This window comes from Gadus macrocephalus, chromosome 22 (genome assembly GCF_031168955.1).
Source record: "Gadus macrocephalus chromosome 22, ASM3116895v1".
NCBI classification, from domain to species: domain Eukaryota; kingdom Metazoa; phylum Chordata; class Actinopteri; order Gadiformes; family Gadidae; genus Gadus; species Gadus macrocephalus.
The window spans coordinates 17,032,532-17,053,006 of record NC_082403.1 but is presented as its reverse complement, the minus strand read 5'-3'; the positions used below and the strand labels follow the sequence as shown (position 1 = coordinate 17,053,006).

At 47.3% G+C, this 20,475-nt stretch overlaps 2 protein-coding genes across 37 annotated transcripts in view; both read right to left on the bottom strand.

Annotated features, from left to right (window-relative positions):
• Nucleotides 1–178: 178 nt before the first annotated feature.
• Nucleotides 179–16,956, bottom strand: ubp1 (upstream binding protein 1). 9 transcript variants are annotated; one of them, XM_060043327.1, is made up of 16 exons: nt 16,711–16,956; nt 12,437–12,588; nt 11,310–11,386; nt 11,093–11,198; nt 10,732–10,838; nt 10,167–10,319; nt 8,535–8,645; nt 7,665–7,832; nt 7,359–7,465; nt 7,020–7,074; nt 4,517–4,610; nt 3,774–3,864; nt 3,555–3,679; nt 2,995–3,137; nt 2,760–2,811; nt 179–2,613 (listed from the first exon to the last, which is right to left on the bottom strand). In XM_060043327.1, the coding sequence occupies exons 1-16, from the start codon at nt 16,851–16,853 to the stop codon at nt 2,576–2,578; spliced, it is 1,722 nt and encodes a 573-aa protein (XP_059899310.1). In that variant the 5' UTR covers nt 16,854–16,956; the 3' UTR covers nt 179–2,575. The 9 variants fall into 9 exon arrangements, with proteins under 9 accessions (XP_059899310.1, XP_059899312.1, XP_059899313.1 ...); XM_060043329.1 differs by lacking the exon at nt 16,711–16,956 and adding an exon at nt 15,138–16,103; XM_060043330.1 differs by lacking the exon at nt 16,711–16,956 and adding an exon at nt 15,138–16,098 and having other exon boundaries at nt 7,665–7,772.
• Nucleotides 16,957–18,296: 1,340 nt separating this feature from the next.
• Nucleotides 18,297–20,475, bottom strand: part of clasp2 (cytoplasmic linker associated protein 2) — a 45,198-nt gene continuing 43,019 nt past the window's right edge. For all 28 annotated transcript variants that reach the window (XM_060043296.1, XM_060043295.1, XM_060043293.1 and 25 more), the window contains 2 exons: nt 20,109–20,225; nt 18,297–19,607 (listed from right to left, as the gene is read on the bottom strand). In XM_060043296.1, the coding sequence (XP_059899279.1) occupies nt 19,533–19,607; nt 20,109–20,225 (192 nt within the window). In that variant the 3' untranslated portion in view covers nt 18,297–19,532. The remainder of the gene's footprint in view (nt 19,608–20,108; nt 20,226–20,475) is intronic.

The window sequence follows — 20,475 nt, the reverse complement described above, 5'->3', positions numbered from 1 at the left end:
GGCCGTTATTTCATCAAATTGAACAATTGCTTGCTTTTAAAATAGGCTTGTCGGCGGAGGAAATGTCTTACAACATCGGTCTGGCGCAGGATAAAATAAACGACGAAAATATAGACACTGAAAAATTATAGAATCCCCATTGTGTTGTATAATTAATAAAGAGGCAGAAAGGCAAAAATTTATGAAATCATTTATTTTCCAGCACAGGTGTACATCTCCAGCATACGGTACTGTGCTGAGAAGCGTCCTCGTTGACCTCGGGCAGTACATCGCCGGGTTGCCCCCTCTCTCCTGGTGTCTCAGACATGCACAGGGACGGAGGCCAGGCTCAGAGGGCATCGTAACGGCTTCCCACAGTCGGCCTAGAACCAGGGGACCTCACTAAACTATATTTTCAGTCATTTTTGATATACAACGCATCAGTGGACCTCATATCCCTGCACATGCCTAACCCAGAACAAAAACGTCCACTTTCATAGGTGGTGAGATGACACCAGATTATATAGGGATCAACTTCGACCTCTCGATCCTCCCATCGAACATGCCAACGAATGAAACATGTGAAGTTGTGGTCACAGGAGTACTGATGTGTGCATGTATTTGCTTGGTGCTAAGCCTACTCGGTTTAGATCCACCCTCCCGCACTTTACTACACAAACTAACCCGTTACCATGCCAACCTACCATTCAGGGGGTGGTGGGGGCACGTATCATGGCGGTGGAGAGCTACCCTGATGACAAGTCCACTTTAAGGATACCAAGAACCTAAATATAAACTAAAAGCACTAAAAATGACCCGCAAACATTCTCCCAAGACAAGGTTTTCCTGAAAGGGCAGGGGACATATTTCAAGAGAAGGGCTCCATGTAAATAGTTCTGTAATGCTGAGGTGAGTGTGACACATGGAAGAACGCCCCCATCTTATTTTTTTTTCATGTACAACTCTTGATACACGCACACAACGCCCCTGCCTATTGGCCACCTGTATCAAACACAGACAGATGCTAGTGAATGTAGATGCCGCCGTTAAGCCTCCCATTATATTCTACATGCAATACAAAAAAGCAACTCCAGACCCTACTCTAGCTGTTATAGCGCCATATGCTCCCAGCTACGCTCCCAGCTACCCCCCGCTGTGTGAGACACTGTCTAGTGTTTACACCCTACAGACGGTGCTATCTAAAACCTGTTTGGTCCGTTTCATTGTAGGTTTTGTATAGGCGTTTCGTATCGTGTCTCCTATGATTTTTTTATTAGATTAACTTTAGAACCGTTCCTCTAGCAGTTATAAAACTAACATCCTCAAAGGTTATGGCCACAATCCCAGAAGGCATAATGTATATGATGCCCATAAATATTTTCTAGCTCACCACTGCAAACAGAGGAGGTAAGAGGTGTATGTTATGGGTGTGTAGGTAGTTATGTACGTGGGCGTGGACCAAACGCAAATGGCACCAGAAACAATGTGTTGTCACACGAACATATAAGAGATTGTCTCCCAATTATGAGATCCATCAACTAAAAACAATAAAAGCGTAGCAAAAAAAAAAAAAAGATAATTTAAGAGATTCAAGTGGAGAAGGCAAACACTAGGGCATCTTCCGCATATTCTGGGATGCAGAAATGCAGAATCTTGGACTGCACAGTCAGATCAATTGTGTTGTGGTTCCGCCGATTGTGTTCTTTATAATATAGACCAGTTCCATGTAACACACGTCTGCACATCCCCAGCCACACGATTGGTCGAAAATAAATGGGAAGCGAAAAATAAAATGAAACACCCGTTCACCCAGATTCGAGCTTGTCTGCCATTAGACTTAATATATTTATCCAGAGTCTGATTTGGGAGACTACTTTCCACATAACAAGAACATGACATCGGCACATTCTGACCTTTTATAAACAATAAAAAACAAAATAAAAACACTTTTTTTTGAGCGTCAGTGACAACATCCACACTGGAAACATTTATCAACAACATCAATCGACAACCTGGACCACATCCGTTCCAATTAGAAACCAAACCAAAAAGAAAGTTGTTTCACTACAATGCCGACACCGTAGCCACCTGTTTGGGACCACAGCTCGTGGGGCATGTAGAGACCAGAGCCTGGGGGGGGCTCCCACAACCAAGGTAAGCAAGCGGTCCAGCAGTGCAGAACAACAATATACTGGCCTAGTGCATGGGTCGCTGAATAGGAGTATTCCCCCCAACCCAGGCCCCATCACTCATCACCCCCTTCTCTTTCTCTGAACACAGGAGTCCGTACAAAAAAAGAAAAACAAAAGGCATTAAATTAAACCTTGCCCGCTCACCCACACTTCTCATCCCGAGGGCTCCCCCCTCCCCTCCCGTCTCTCTTGTCAATAGTGTTTTCAATATGAAACAACAGACACACCCATGTCAGATTCCAACATTTACACGTCTTCGCCCAGTTGCTGTCTTCCACCTAGCAATCTGAACATTTAGAGGGGGAGAGAGAGAGACAGTACCATGGAGAGGAGAAGGAGCAAGAACAGCTTCTGCTCATAAAACAAGAGGGTGGAGTGGTTGGTGATGACATCACTTCATGGCGCTACTTCAGGATCAGATGGAGACCCTCGCCGAGGTCGTCTGGGGGAGGGGGAGAGACGATGTTCCCAGTGAGAGAGAATTCTATCCAATACACCTCCCATACAGAGGTGGGGTCAGAATAGCAAGCATCCTCCTTTGGAAGAGTCTTCCAGTGCTGCTGGTCTCTGAGCGTGAGTTGGCCTTACCTTTAAGAGAGCAGATCAGAAAGCAGCTCTCGTCAGGGAGGTTGTACACCATCTGGAGAGAAGGACGGAGAATCAGCGGGAGAACTTTCAGAGGGCTTGTCCGTCAGTAGCAGCAGAACAGGAACGCAACCACAGCGAAGATGGGGAGGGGCGATTGCATCAGATGCAAATGTGTGTGTGTGTGTGTGTGTGTGTGTGTGTGTGTGTGTGTGTGTGTGTGTGTGTGTGTGTGTACCTGGTCACTGAGCAGTATGTGTATGCCAGTGGGGCCCTGGCGGTACACCTGGTTGATGGTGCAGAGGGGAAGGTTGCACACGGACGCCATCTTGCGAATCAGCTCTGCTGCGGTCAAGTCCTCTAGGTAGAGAGCGTGGTACACTGCGCACACACAAACACACACGCAACTCCTGTTACATTTATTTGAAACAAGACCACACAGTTCTTATATTTTCCCGAGCACCGATATGTGCTATAACTACTATAATAACAGCATAGTACGACATAAAACTCCCAGATAGGGAATGCAGGTGTCAAAGCACAACGATTTGTAGATTCAATTGTTATAACAAATTTGTCACTATTATTACAGTCCTGTTAATTATAACAACAAAAAAGGCATAAATATATTTGGAGATAAGAATAAAAAGACAAATTTTTTTAGAGAAAAGGTTGTGGGCCCAGTTGTAACACCACGGAGGGTTTGCGTGAGAACCAGAGACTAGTAGACACAGACTAGTAGACAGAGACTAGTAGACACAGAGACTAGTAGACACAGAGACTAGTAGACACAGAGACTAGTACCGTAGAGGCTGGAGGGGCTGCCGGGCTCCCCGTTCTCGCTGTTGCCACGTCTCTCCAGCAGGGGGCTCTCGCTCAGTGCCTCCTGGCAGACGTACAGAGTCAGCCTGGGACGCACTGACCTGCAGGCACAGGGCGACAGACGGACATTGTTTAGGGAACCGTAAACATAAATAAAGTTTTGAATGATAAAACCGTCATGATTAAGTAACACACCTGGATTTAAGTGCATTAAAGAGCCTGATGCCGTCGGCGGCCCCACATATCTGGACCAGGTCGTCCCGGGTGAGCTTCAACAAATCGGAACCTGGAGCAGGAGGAGGGAGTGGAGAGGAAGATGGAGTCACATTACCACAATAAGCTCCTGTAGAGGAAGGTTTCTCCTGCTAAAGCTGGCACTTAAACGTAGTACTTAGCAACTCTCCTACAAACACCACTCTTTTGCATGTTGTACGTCCTTTCACTTAATGTACGCACTTATTGTATGTTGTACGTCCTGGCACTTAATGTACGCACTTATTGTATGTTGTGCGTCCTGGCACTTAATGTACGCACTTATTGTATGTTGTACGTCCTGGCACTTAAAAAATAGTACCTAGCATTGTGTAGCATCTTATCCTAGCTCTCTTTGTTGTATACAGGGAATGGGTTAACCTAGCGATTGTAAGTGCTTGGCACTTGGTTCTAAGAACATCCTTACTGTACCGACAGCAATATATTGTTGTTTATCTTTCTTCTGACAAATCGCTTATGATGAAAGTGTCTGCTATATGCCCTGAATGTAAACCTAGTCCATGATGACCTAAAATCACCTTATGGTCCAGAATTGACATATAAATCAAATAGAAGGCCAAAGCATTACATCTTGGGTTGTTGCCCTCCCATCTCTGTATGGGCGACATCCCCGATCCCCCATTATCAACCTGTTCCAGCAGCGGTGCCTCGGTGTCAGCCTGTACCTGAGAAGTGGGAGAAGAGGCGCGCATAGGAGTTGAAGCGGTTCTTTAGGAGCCACTTCTGGGCGTCCTGGATGGAGGCCGTTGGGCTGAGCTGCTGCAACGGAGGGAGAGGAGGAACCATCAGTACACACACACACACACAACCCAGGCAAAAGTCCACTGAACCATCAGTATACACACACACACACACACCAGTCCACTGAACCATCAGTATACACACACACACCAGTCCACTGAACCATCAGTATACACACACAGTAGGGATGCAAATTATCGAGTAATTCATTAATCGATAGTTGTTTCATCTTATCGATCGATGATCGATTAATTGATAAGCGGCAATTCTTCTGAGAAGCTGAATTTCCTTCTGAATGTGACACATTTAGGTGGTAATTCAACGAAGTCGTTTAGTTGAGGTACTTTAAAATACTTCCACATATTGTGCATTTGGCGTCTTTGTCGTCATTAACCAACTTAAAGTGGCTCCATACTGCACTCCGTTTTGCCCTCTTCATCGTGTCAGTGTCCCGCTTTTCGTTTGTCTTGCCCTGCTTCGCTTGTGTTCCCGCTTGTGTTCCTGTGTGTGCGTCAAGTACGTCTGGCGTCAAGCGCGCCCTCACGTGGACGGTTGGGGAATTACGGGTTAAAAATGCGATTCATCAGTATACACACACACACACACCAGTCCACTGAACCATCAGTATACACACACACCAGTGTTGGGAGTAACGGCGTTTAAGTATAACGGCGTTACTAACGGAGTTCTTTTTCAGTAACGGAGTAATGTAATCAATTACTTTTCTCATCGTTGCAACGCCGTTATTGTTACTGATAATGTAAAGTGGCGCGTTACTACAATTTGGTTGAATGAAGCGTGCGGTGTCATATTACACACAAGCTGCGTGGAGAGAGCAGGGGCGTGGGGATGATGACACCGTTGCAAACGCGATGATGATTGGCTGGGTGGGCGGATGCCCTGCTCACGCTGTCTCACTGCACGCTCCGACTACAGCTGAAGACAGCGACAATGGCGACGAGCCAGGGAAATTCAAACGTAGCGTTCTCTAACTGGAAGTACCGGCACTACTTCTCACTCATGGAAATTAAAGGCAAGAATGTGTTTGTATCATGCACGCTATGCCCAGGGAAAAAAACGTTATCCACGTCTGCCTCAAGTAACTCAAATCTAATAAAGCACCTTACATCAACCCATGCGAATATGACACTTGTTGCTGCTGCAGCTGCTAACCCAACCCCAAGCCCAAATGCAGCTAGCCTGAGTTCCAGAGAAGGAAACGGAGACACTCTAAAACAAACAACGCTCGATTTGTTGCATTGAATATTTAAGAGTTGGATAGTGTTCTGTTTATTGTGCAATGGTATACAGGTAGAGAATTGCACTAGGCCTACTCAATAGCCAGATTTTCCTTTATTTATTTTCTGTATGTTTTATTTCTATGCATCATATGGCAGGCTGCAATCTATTGAGTTCAAATAAATACCAAATGTTCTAAAACTGTATATAGTGTTTTTATTCTTCAATCAGTTCATCTAAACATCTTTGACGTTAAAGATGTTATAGAACCTAACAGCGTTATATAACATGAAAAATAACGCCAGTTACTTTGCTGAGTAACTAATTATTTTTACAATGTGGTAACTGAGTTACTAACTCAATTACTTTTTGGGAGAAGTAATTTGTAACTGTAACTAATTACTTTTTGAAAGTAACTTGACCAACACTGACACACACACCAGTCCACTGAACCATCAGTATACACACACACACCAGTCCACTGAACCATCAGTATACACACACACACACCAGTCCACTGAACCATCAGTATACACACACACACACACCAGTCCACTGAACCATCAGTATACACACACACACACACCAGTCCACTGAACCATCAGTATACACACACACCAGTCCACTGAACCATCAGTATACACACACATACACCAGTCCACTGAACCATCAGTATACACACACACACACCAGTCCACTGAACCATCAGTATACACACACACACACCAGTCCACTGAACCATCAGTATACACACACACACACACCAGTCCACTGAACCATCAGTATACACACACACACACCAGTCCACTGAACCATCAGTATACACACACACACACCAGTCCACTGAACCATCAGTATACACACACACACACCAGTCCACTGAACCATCAGTATACACACACACACACCAGTCCACTGAACCATCAGTATACACACACACACACCAGTCCACTGAACCATCAGTACACACACACACACACACACACACACACACACACACACACACACACACACACACACACACACACACACACACACACACACACACACACACACACACACACACACACACACACACACACACACACACACACACACACACACAGCCTCCATTTGGAACTTCACACCCAATGTTTACCACAGGGAATAATATACGCCACACACACACACACACACACACACACACACCTCTGTGTTGACATTGCTGACCGGGTCGGCCTGGTGGTTGGGGGACGAAGATTCGCTGCAACACAACGGGAGAGAAAGAGACGAGTGTCTAGAGGGAGCCAGCCAACCGCTGGAGCGGATCCAGAGGCACGCCAAACGATAAGGTCAGAGCATGATGACGCACTCACACCCACACGCTCTCGCCCTCCAGCCCAACCTCTTTTAAGGTGACACACACACACACACAAACTTTTCTGTGTTGTGTCTATAATAACATACAACATAAAATGCATTTTGACGTCCATGCTATTTACAATGCAATTTTTACCTGAAGATAACACCTAAGCTACACCCACTCACCTGTCTGGTACCGAGGAGGCTGTGTAGGTGGAGAGGGGGGAGGAGGTGAAGGAGGGGGTAGCTGCCTGGTTTGTGCTGACATAGGCGTTGTCCGGCCACGGGGAACACTGAAAGAAAACACACAGCCGTTTCCTTCACGTTCACACTCTCACGGAGACGTCAAAACCTGCCCACGATCGGGGGAGTGGGACGCCCAGCGGCTCGGGGAACGGGGGAGGGAGGGAGGAGTGGAGAGGTGAATGACAGACGGACAATAAAATAGAAAAAAGAAAGGAAGAAAGAAGGAGAGCAAAAGGAAGAGCTTACACTGCCCCTCTTGGCCAGCGAGTCGCCACAGTCGGCCGGGAGAGTCCGCTTGCTGGACTTCTTGAGCTCGTGGTCCGCCGCGTCCTCTATGATGGGCTCCAGCCTCATCTGGGAGGAGCCAGGGACACACATACTCAGTAGAAGGTCCAGGGCACATGCTGCGTTGCACTGCATGAAGTGGGTCAGGTGACAGGATGCAGCCACAACTATGAAGTCAAGTTTTTGTTTTTTTTGTACAAAAGCCGTCAACTTGTGAGATGCACACCCTATACGGCATCCATGTATGAGGATGTGTTTGATTGTTTCTGAAACCTACAGTGCTCATCACAAACACACATACGCCAAGACATCTGTAAACTGGTGTTTGCCTGTTTTACCAAGATTAAGTCAAGTTGTTTGATTGCAAAGCCCTCATTGTGCCTCCAGAAGGAACGTTTGCCGGGTACGCTTTGGTTTTTGGCCACTTCTATTGACTTGCAGAGGCACAGTAGCCTAGCACCTGTTCAGAAGCGGCTAAAAATAAAGTTTGTGCAAGCTTTGCATCAGGTAGTCTAACAAACACAACTCCTTATAATTATCATTGTGTCCTTACGGACACTCGTTCTGGGCGACGAACACGAACACATTGAAAGACGTTGGGATGTAGTTAAAGTGCATTCCCCTCACATGAGCAGAAGCTAGGCTAACGCAGCTCTGCAAGTCAAGTGGCTCATCGTATGCAAACGTTAACCCTGCAAACTCCCTTACTGGATGTACAATGATTCAATTTAATTCCTACACTTTTTTTCTCCACTGAAACCCTTGTCTTACCACTTTCAAACAATGTGCTGGAAATAAATCAATAACAACCAAACAAGGCAACAGACTGACCTCTGACAGGATAGTGGTATCGTAGGATGGCTGGTACTTCTCCTTCTCTAGTGCTGTGCGCTTCTCCATCTTCTCCCTGTCAGTCTTCTGCTTCCGGTCTGCTCCCTTTGGCTGGGGGGGGGGGGGGGGGAGGGGGGGGGGGGAGAGAGGAAGTAAACAAACACGTTGAGTGGAGTCACAGATTAAGCAGCGCGACACCAGACGCCTACGGCGGCCGGGTCTACGGACTCCAACAGCCTTGAGGGGCAGGCTGAGTGCAGTTGCCTCCCCGACTGATGACATGAACTCCTTTTGAGGCTTGCAACAACACCGCTAGCCTGCCGGCTAATTATAACCACGGTAGCGCAGCTGGAGAGTTCAACCGCTGGGGATGAGCACGTACTGTCTGTGACCGAGCACCACGTCGAGGACAGCTGCGGGTCCAGACTGCATGTCCGGGCGAGCTTCACCACACCATTCAACCTCTCACTGACTCTCACCTCCCCCAAACGCTTCTCCAGCCAGCTTGAACGACCACCCACTGGTGGCCCTCACCTCTGAGGCCAGGAAATGCTTCGAAGCAGATCAAGCCCTGATCCCTCGTTTCACGGACCCAGCTTCAGGTTGCATACCGGCAGTAACAGATCCACGGTGTCCAGCTCCTACTCCCATGTCACCGACAGAGTTAGCTAGCTAATGGAGCTGGGACCGAACACCCCCCTGTGTTCCAGGATCCTGGACCTCCTGACGGCTAGGGTCCAGGTGGTCCGGCCGGGCGGACACACCTTTGACCACCTCATCCTGAATAGTGCTCAAGACTGCAACCATTTATTATGTGGATCTGATGTTATCTTTTCAGACCTCGGTGAGAAGGCCTGACCTCAGACCACGTGAGGAGGCCTACCAGGAGGAAGTGGCTGACCGGTCACTGTTGCCGTGACAAGCGTCTTCCCCGAGGTTCCTTTAGTCAGACTCCGGAGCTTCGTAGAGAGCCTCCTGAGGGGAAGCCTCGCTGCAGGGTTTGGTAACAGCTCAGCTCAGGATAGTAGGGCTCGGCAGAGATTAGTGTGTTTGGCGAACGTCCTGGTGGAACTACACTCTCCTCTGCTGTTGCGCTCAAGCAAGCGCCTTTGCAGTCACGCAGCGAGAACAAAGAGACTGACACAAATCCTCTTCCCCCAAGCCAGCAGGACTGTGAGAACTGATCACCCGGGCCTAGACGGGAAGACTGGACTTGTATTCTGGGCGAGGCTGCACACCCGTGGTGCATACCCTCATCAAGGCACAAAGGTTAAATCAGCACACACACACAGACACACACACACTCTCGCACCGCTTCAATAAACCAGTTTATTCATCAACAACAGCCACCACGTGGTTGTTGGAGGAGCCCAGTAACCTGCCACAAGGTGGTGTGTGGCTTGAACAACTGCTACAACCGACCACACACAGACGCTCGTTTTGTTACACTACAACTACACTACCACTATAGCAAATCGCATCGCCTCTTTCAACAAAAGTTCTGTTGCTTCCGTTTATTACGTTATCCGTTTCTCTGTATATCCTGTATGTGACAGACAAAAGATGCTTGAATCTTGAATTCCCCCCTCCCCCGCTCTTTCTACAGGAAGTGGCTCCGCGCGTGGGGCGTACCTTGAAGACTTTGATCTGGCAGGAGGAGGAGTGCAGGTGCTCCGTGTAGTCGGCCGCCTCTCCGGGGGCGAAGGTGTCGATCTGGATCCGGAAGGGCACCCCCTTCTCCCCGCCGTGCTTCCTGGGGGTGAACTCTGTGCTGATGCAGTGTACCTGCACACACACACACACGCACACGCACGCACACAGAATAAGCATCCGTGGGCGAGTGTAGTGGGGGACATGCCCCTCTTCATTTTATAACTTGCCATTTGCCCCCCAACTTCACAGACAGAAGCAGTATCTTTACTGGGGTTGAACACATGGATAGTTCCTTTATTAACTGTATTGTAGCGTTGGTTTACAAGTGTGAAGTCAAGTTCAGGGAGGTTCCCGACTCTGCTAGAGATAAGGAAGAGCAAACATTCAGACTCTTGGTCGGATATCTTTGGCTCAATACGCACCGCTATGAACTGTCTCACAACGCTTAATGGTCTAGATGTTATTGTTCCGTGTAGATTATACGATGCCATAATTATGAGCAATTACACAACGGGTGCCATCTTGTTTCTGTGTGGGTACGAACCTGTACAAAAACAGAGGTTCTCTTGTTGATGTCCCAGAGGAACTCTGCAGCATTCAACTGGGAGGGGTTCGTCTTGGGCTCTACGATACCCACCGACATGGGGATGTCTGAGGCAGGCACACAGACACACACACAGACACACACACACACACACACACACACACACACACACACACACACACACACACACACACTTCTAGGTGACTTGACAAAACAACTCGTGCCAAACAACAAAATACTGCAGGGGACAAATTCTGCCATACAGCCCCCATTTCATGGCTGAAAGAACACTTGACTGGGAGAACCCGCCACAATGAGAAACAGCGTTGATGACAAACAACAACAGAGGGCGCGGTCTTACCGATGTCAAGGAGACGGTCGCCGGGGCGATTCCACTTCCAGCCCTCCAGCTGCTGGTGCTCCGTGTACTGCAGCCGGCGGTCATGGAACACCACGCGCACCGTGCTCTACACACACACACACACACACACACACACACACACACACACACACGCTTAGTAAAGAACTACACTGGTTATCTATCTGTAGGCGTTCCTCTCCCTGCGGGTTGGCCTTACCTTAACCATCTTGTTGTGTATCTCAGGTAACTCCCCTGGTTTCCTGTTGTCCAACATGCGCACCTCGTAAGACTGGCCTGAGGGAGAGACGGAGACGGAGAGACAGAACAGGATGGAGGAAGAGACGCTTGAAATTAACATTTGGCTAAAACTCTGAACGCAACAAAAGGACTCAAAAAAAGTGGAAAAAACAACAGAACTTGAACTTCTGTTGAGGGCGTTAGTCACAACACACAGCTTCCTTCACTCGGGCCTGCTGTCCCACGATTGGAGGCTGACAAAAACTAAACACTATACTCCGTCCAACCTTGACCACGACTAGCTCAAACTGACATCATTCAATAAAAATAAAAAAATCGCAATGCATTGAGCATAAAATGGGTCCTGCAAGCAAAGTCATGACAATAACATTTAAAGCAAAAGAAATAGGCCAGTGACCCACAAATGGGTCACCGCCAACCAGTTGAGAACCGCTGACGTAGACAATCAATGGATGACACAACAGCTGTGGTCCAGGCAGTGATGTTCCATGGGGTTTAACTATAGCACAGCAGTAGCACCCCACTGGGGATCAAAGCGGCGTGATGATGTCAAACAGCAAGGAAACCGCGCTCGCTTGCTTGTGCTTTATAAATGGACTTCAACGAGCATCCAATCAGGTGTCGGGGCCAATTACGGGTCGAGAAGTTCAGAACATTGCTTCTTTTATGCCCAATCACTGGGGGAAACATGAAAAAGCAGTTGGAGCAGACAACCCTCTACCATCCGCATTCAGAACAGCAGGAATGGTAGTGTTAACTGCTCAGTAATAGAGGCAGACATTCTCTGCTCCCCTCTCCTAAACAGCCATGTCCTACACTGAACAAACACTCTTTTAGATTAAGCTAGAATTAAAATGGTGGCGTACACAGAATAGCCTACCATTGCAAATTCAAACTGACTCCTTTGTATCACAACTAACTCTGGACATGGATGTGGTGAGTCCTGCACGCGAGTCAGCTCAAACAGGAAGAACAGGTTTCTCTCTCATGCTGGCAGGATAGTCTTAGGTCAGTGAGGGTGTTTTACTCCCTCCACACACACACACACACGCACACACACACACACACACACGCACACACACACACCTTGGTTGAGGTATGTGAGGGTCTCGTCGTGCAGTTTGACAGCAGGCGACGTGGCGGCACAGAGCACATACTGGAATGGCAGGTTTTTGGTCTCAACGTCGTCGGGCAGGCTGGAGTCCTCCTGCTTGAAGATGGGGAGAGCGAGCACGTCGCTGCAGTGGGAGAGAGAGGGCGGCAGAGTGAGGGAGCGAAACAGGTAGAAATGCCTATTTAGGTGCAGTACAGCCATTGTTTTTAGTCTACACAGAGTTTTGGGGATCCCACTGTAGGTTTTGAAACCCCAGAAATGAACCCTTGTTTGATAATACTTATATGAGATATGATTATTATACACATTAGCCACACGCACCGCTCTCACTGCTTATCACATGTGAATTTGGAAATGATTAACGCAAGCACACGCACGCTGAAGTCAGATTTCAACCATCAGAGTTACAGGTCAATTAACCAACTCAAAGAAGAAAATAACCAACACCAAAGATATAATGGGATGGTAGAAATTAATTTAGACCCATTGGGCCTAAAAAAAAAATTTGTTTGGTTCCGGTTTCCGACCGACCCTGTCAATTTATGTGCGACCCAAATTATTTTATGAGCTTTCTAAAAAAATAAATAAAAAAAAAAAACTTTTTTTGATGCAAACTATAATTACGTTTTGGTACAGCACCTCTTCATTCTGTACAAGGATGAGCGAATTTTCTCGTTTTTAAATGAAAACAACCTACCTATCATTCGCTGCCGCTGGAAAAAATAAAATAAAAAAATAAAATAAATTCCCTACCTACCCATGACCTCAACTGACAACCAACAGGAACCAAACTTTTTTTTTTTTTAGGCCTTGGCTGAGGAAAACATGAAGAGTTAAGCTAAACAGTGATGAATCAGTGTCTTGTTGTAAGGTGTCTTTAACGAGCCAAGAACAAAACATCCTCAGGCCACACACACTCAGTCCTTAGTTCACCCCGACAAAGGCTGTAGGTTTGTCAGGCCAGGACTCCCATCATGTGGATGAAAGGTTTTTGTGTATGTGTGGATTTGTGCATGCGCAGGTTATTTCGTATGCGCGGGCTATGTGTACATGAGGGTTTGTGTGTGCTGCCGTTTGTGTGCGCGTGTTTACGCACGTGAGGTTTGCGTAGGCTTGGTGGTTCTCTGAACTGTGTGCGTCTGTGGCTGTGCTGTAAAGAGTCACCTATTATTATGTGCAAAGTGGAATTTGAGCCGGACCCCCCCCCCCCCTCCTCCAGTCTGGTGCGACATGAAGCAGACCTCCAATCAGAGACGCAACCAATCGGAGGAATCCTCTGTGTTCAACCGCTTGCGCGGACCCTGATATAAAACAGCGGCAGGTCCCCATTCTCCTCGATCAGGCTACCTTCTGTGTGGCGGGTGAGCTTGGTGGTGGGTGCAGTAGGAGAACTGCTGCTCAGAAAACGGCATCTTCCTCCTGAAATCCGAGGAGCCAACTCTGACAGCAAGACATTCCGTTCCTACTGTCCCCACCAGCTGCTGACCCTCCCCAACGCCGTCACCCCCACCCCGGACAGCCCTTCCACCGCACGCACACATCCATATTTTATTAGGCATTCTTTTCACCGCACATTTACGCCTAAATGCACTTGATGCTATGCTGTGCAAAACAACCTCATGCTAATCTAAGATGTATGGCTATAGAGGAAGGCCATAGCCATGGAACAAACCGTTATATAACTGGTGTCAAACTCTTCAGAAGACATGGCCAAGTCCCCAAGTGTTGCGAGAGCAACACTGTTTGCTCCCAGACACGTGCACGCCTTTACGTCAGCGGCCAGATAAACACTCCCCCGAACGGCAGGGGCCGTAAGGTGGCTGCTGATAAGGCAGTTGTGCCTCTGGGAATCCAAGCCCCCCCCCCCCCCCCCCCCGCCCTACACACACTTCTGGGAATCCTTAATATCTTAAAAAAAAACATAACCAAAAGCACCTGACACAGCCAACAGCTAGAAAAACATCACTTTCTCTCATGGCCATGTGATCCGGGCTGCAGCTTACATACAGAGATCATGTGACCATCTACTCTGAGACAATCTGGCAGCATGCATGATTAGAAATTAGTAATTTCATTGCTGCCTCAGTGCATTATTGCTAGGGAATCCTACCATCAACAGGTTAGATACCGTAATTATGTCTGAGATCTGTTGACGGCCTAAAATCCCTTTTACAGCACATGGTATCAGATCAGAGTGGTGTTGGTGGACATAGATCAGATGATGTCATCACTGTGTGTGTGTGTGTGTGTGTGTGTGTGCAGCCCCTTACTGCTCTGGTCATTGTTGAACAGGTCTGTATACGGCTCGGCTCGTCGCCCTGCATTGTCACTCACAACCACTATGATGCAGTGACTTTGCAACACAGGTCATGCTTGCAGAATACAAGAGGTTTGTGTGTTCCAGGATCATGACAGCCCCACTGCTTGTCCCCATTTCAAATCCTAAAACAAAGGGGCGACCGTCTTCAGTGGAAAGAAAGGGAATACCCACAGACGATCCAGTGATGCACGGACCTGCAAGGCAGTCCACTGCACATTGCACACACGTGTCAAGATGCCCAATGATACACACTTACCCACCTGGCAGTTCGATGGGACTGTGTTCTCTGCTTACCGAGAGAGAACTATACAACGTGAGGGAGATTTGTGCATGCATGTTGCGCTTTCTCTAACCTCATACTGTAGGCGCCAGCCCCAAGCTCCTGCCCAATGCCCGACAGGCTGGCATCAAAGTCGTGCACCAAGCCCGACTCGATGGTGGCGTCGTCCATCTTCAACACCCAGGCCATCGCTCCCAGCTCCTTCTCTTCCGCTTCTACTCGGAGGGCCGCCAGCTTGATGGTGAGGCGGTATCAACAGCTAGCGACCAAATTAGCTTCCTGCTGAACCGGAGTGACGGTACAGTGAACGTCAAAGTTATGCTACAAGCCAGTTAACCGTGCCTTGGGAAGTTGGACAGGCGAATCGATAGCATCCCATGCAGCATCGATAAAGCGCCATATCTCCACTGCTCGACTACTTGGTGTCCATTTAAACAGTCCACGGTCGAACAAAACAGGCGAGCTGTCTGAAAGCAACCAGAAGTTAGGATAAACTCCGCAGGAAATGTTAGTCGTGAGACAAACTGATGGTCAGCATACTAGCTACTAGCTAGCAGGCTTTACAAAGAGGCAAGTTAGCAAGCTAACATTACCGTAGCAAAACGCGGACCTGCTCCAAAACACATTAAGTCCCACACGTGTTGGCAATGTGCAGCAAATGAAAAAAAATAATATAAAAAATCCTTGTTGCGACAACGTTAGAGGGAGCGGGTCCCTACACCGCATCCCCTGTAGCCGTGCTGCAGCTGTTGCTAGCTGGCTGTCTAGGAGGAGACAATGTAACTTGCCGTAGCAAACTTCACTTGCTATGAATTAACGGTGAACGGAATCCGACGGTACGCTTTCATCCAGTGCTCTTCGCTTTTCATCGCACTTCTCCGATAACCACCGGCTGTCGGCCGTGTGAAATACGACTATGTGAACACCCAAAGTGCAGTAGTAGATCCGGAATCGGGCAACATCAACATGGCTCCCACACCACACAGTGTCGCTATGAAGCCTCCCAACACGACCAGCCGCAGGGAAGATGCCATGGGTGGCGCTCAGCCAATCAGAAACCCACCTTCTTGCCCAGCGCATATTTGTTGGCCAATCAGCTCGCTCGGAGCCTTCGTCATTACGTCAACGTTGAGCTGGAGACCGGAGCCACATCTGCTCGTGCGCGGCGGTCAACGCACAAAACAACAGACAACAACGCGTAGCGCGGAGAAGCGGGATCACTCGTCAGCCACGAACTGTTCACAGCCCAGTCCGACACATTAAATTATCATATGCGTATTGTGTTTAATCCAACTGCAGCTATAAATAATAATTAGAACTATTTATAATTCAAATATGTATAATTCAAATCGAGAATAACCGCAAATTATCACAAAAGTTATTTTTATTAGGATTGTTTCCATATTGGCACGGAGACTTTTGGTTTCTCGAACATTTTCATTAATAATTCACAGGCGTTATAATTTCGTGTAAATGTTGACGCAAATGTGAGATAACCTATGATCATGTCCAAGCTAAAGAAAAAACCCGAATAAACAACTAATAGGAATTTTGTTATTAGGCCCATGTTGCGTCCTAGGAAGAAACATGCATGTAGGCCTACAGTATATATGGCCTACACATAAGTCGTTTGGAGGTGAGCCTACCGGGTGCAGTAGTCGTAGCCAACTCGGTGGGACAGGCCACTGAAATGCTCAGTGAACGGCTGCCAGAAGCTCATTGTGAGGGGGTGTCTGCCGTCCGCTACGACGAAACCTTGTTCTGAACCTTGTGCTCTCAGGTCCGACATGCGGCTTGTCCGTTCTCGATACAAGTGAAGTTTTAAAATACAACGCGAACAACAACATGAAAAGATCTACCCAAACCACCTTTTTTTTGACTGTTGTCCGTGCGGTCAAACATTACCCTCAGTCTGGTCCTGGACTCGTTTAGTAAGTTATCTAGTCTATAGGGGGTGGTATTTAGTTTTGCATGCAAAAAAGGCCAGACAACCAGAAATATCCATGATAGACACCAAACCTTTTAGTGACAGCAGGTCACTTTTTGTCCCACGTCCCAGAGATGGTTTGGCTGTCAAAACCGTCGCGAAAAAGTTTACAATTTATAAATCTATACACATTTTAACTGGAAAAAGTATTTGACACCTTCACAATGTAAAATAAAAATCTTGCACGTCCCTAATTTATTTCATATATTGAGACACATTAAAGGGGACCTATTATGCTTTTTCGACTTTTATGACCTATAAACGTTGTTATAATGATTGATAGTCATGTAACCATACTAAAGTGTCAAATAATGACGTACATGCATTTCGACGAATTCCCTGCTGACAGTCTGGGGTGGCTGTGCAGAGCGCTAAACACTCGGGACAACGATTGCGATTCACTTGTTCACATTTCCGGGAAACATCTACGTAGACGTACTCCTGCCACGCCCCCATATGCCACGCTCCAAGGAAGGTAACCAATCACAATAGAGTTGGGTTGGCAGGAGGGGGCGGAGAAGGACGAAACCGAGCGTTGACAGAGAAGGCTGAAAGCGCCCAGATAAGAGGAAGAGTTTCCCGAAAATCTACATCGTTTTTTGTGTATGGTTAAACATGACTATCAATCATTATAACAACGTTTATAGGTCATAAAAGTCGAAAAGCATAATAGGTCCCCTTTAAAGGTTGGGTATGGGATTTGCGAAACGACAGCAGATTTAGAAAATACACAACTCAAATGGTCCTACCCCCTCTCCTTCAACGCTGACTCCACCCATTCCAAGTACATTGACGCGCAATCATGCATGAGCGAACAGATGCGCGAGAGCGAGCCATTAGCTAGTTAGCTTGCTCCAGTAGCTACCGCAGGATAACAACAAACAAGCTTGCTCTGGGGCACAAGCTTTGAGTACGTGCACGAAGGGGGGGAGCGGGAGTGCAGTACGACCGTTTGATTGACGTACTTACTGTCCAATGCCACTAGGTGGGTCTGGAAATCATTGGCTGGAGTTTTTCGAGCCCTGCCCGTTCCACAGATAATTGACTTGTTTAATTTTCATGTCAGTACTTCTAACTCAGTGGCTGTAAGTGGGTTATGATAAGGATTTCAAGTAATTTTGCAAAAATGGCTAAAAAAGAGAATTCCATACCCAACCTTTAAAATACCTAAAAAAAATACTATTCCATAAATAGAACACATTTCCAATGACTTAATCCTTATAAACATAAAGACACAAGATAATCTTTTCACGGTCTGTACAAGTTCTTTATTTATTTGTAAGCACAGCTTTGTAAATGCACAAGGGAAACAACGGTGAAACCTAGAATGTTACTCAAATAAACGAGGGAACGAATGGAACACAAGGGTAGCGAGACAAATAAAAACAGAAATAAAATGAGGATGGCTGTCTGTGCGCTACATGCACCCCCCCTCCTCCGATGGGAACTCCACTCAATGACAGTTATCAGAGGCTCCGTTTTAATGTCATATATGTAGACACATATCCGCTATGCAACGATAGGCCACGCCCCTGCATTAATTAATGCCGTCAACAGCTCCGCCCAACCATCTCATGCCATACATTCTGCCGAGCGGTGGACCAATCCTGGAGCTGGAGGAATGCCGGGGGTTGGGCCACCGAACAGGGCTTTCTGAAAGGACTGGACATTGTTAATTTAACCCCCCCCTCCCACCCCCCACCCGACACACGTACTGTCTATAGCTGTTATCTCGATAAAAAGTTAATTAAAAAAAAAACAAATGTCTCATGCATAGCCAAGCACATTATGCCTCCTATACGTTGGACTCTGCTTCTATGTGATGCCCAGAGGATGACCTGCAAAGGCCCTTATGACCGTGAGCCTTGTGCTGTGCTGGGTCGGGGGTCGTACCTTTCGGCTCATCAGCACCTTTTGAAAGAGTGATATACACACACACACACGCACACACAAACACGCACGCACACACGCACACACACACACAGAGACCACTCCCAGGTGCTGGCGCAGTTTCAGGAGAAATGTAACAGCCATGCCCATGTTCTACTCCTGGTGGTGGGTTTTGGCTACATCATTGTAGTTTTGGTGTGTGTGTGTGGGTGTGAGTGAGTGTGAATGCGCGAGTGTGAGTGTGTGAGTGTGTTGGTGAGTGTGTGGGTGTGTGAGTGAGTGTGGGTTTGAGTGTGTTGGTGTGTGAGAGTGTGGGTGTGTAAGAGTGTGGTTGTGTGAGAGTGTGGGTGTGTGTGCGCACCATGTTTCAATGGAAGATAGAGATTTGAGGCTGAATAACAACTCAAATGATGGGTGAGGGTCTGTCGGGTGGAACTTTTTTGTCTCTGCACGTGTGTCAGGTTGTGGTTCTCGTTCTCCAGTCTGGTGGTGTGGCTCTGAGTTTGTGAACGGATGTGCAAGTTGTTGTTGTTGTTGTTCAGTAGGCAGAGTTGCAGTCCTACGGTTGGCCTGCAGGGGGCGCCGTCTACTCTATAGGCCCTCGGCGGAGGGCTCGCCGCCCGAGCCTGACTGAGCGCGCTTGATGTACAGATTCAACAACTTGAGCTGTGGGAGAACAGGGAGAGAAGGAAATATGTCAACGCCGAGGGCGAGAAACTGAGCGAGAATGATTTTAAAATGTGTTTGTTGCGATGTTGACACGATATATTGTTTCACCTTCTGACTAATGTACTATTGTAAGTCGCTTTAGATAAAAGTGACTGCTAAATGTAAATGATATTGAAAAAAAAATGCTCAGGGCTGGCCTCCAAGGTCTATCAGAACGAATATTAGAATGTTATATTTCATCCCTTGGATATTCAAACTAAATATAACCTAGCCTACATTCGTATAATGCGTCGAAACAGAAAGTTTTTTTAAATGAAATCTTTTGCATACATTGTTTGAGAATAAAAAAATAGCAGCATTTGAATACTGATTTCTGAATCAAATACCAACTCATCGACAGAATGCATTCTACTATTCCATCTCAGCACTACAGACGCTGTTTGGGAGGTTTGAGTCGTGTGGATGTTTGAGATGGGCCGAGGGGCTGAAGGCACGCACCTTGCTGCTGGACAGCTGGCTGAGGTGTGGTTTCAGCTCCTCTCCGATGACAGCGTAGATTGCCACCAGGCAGAACACACACGACTTCCTTACGCTGCTCTCAGAGTTGTCGTAACCCTGTTGAGGCAGACAGAGCAGATGATTACCAAGGACAACCGACAACACGTGGCAACAAGACGTCCAACCGGACCATGTCTTTATCATAGTTCACAGCACAAATGGAATTGAAACATGTCATTATGGCAGCGCTTCCTGAAAGATGCAGGCTCCTTGTTCTCTCATGTCACGACAAAATCCCTGATTCTTTCATGAGAAACAAAATTGGAGACACAGTCGTTATCAAAAGGAGGTCAATGTGGCCATGTGA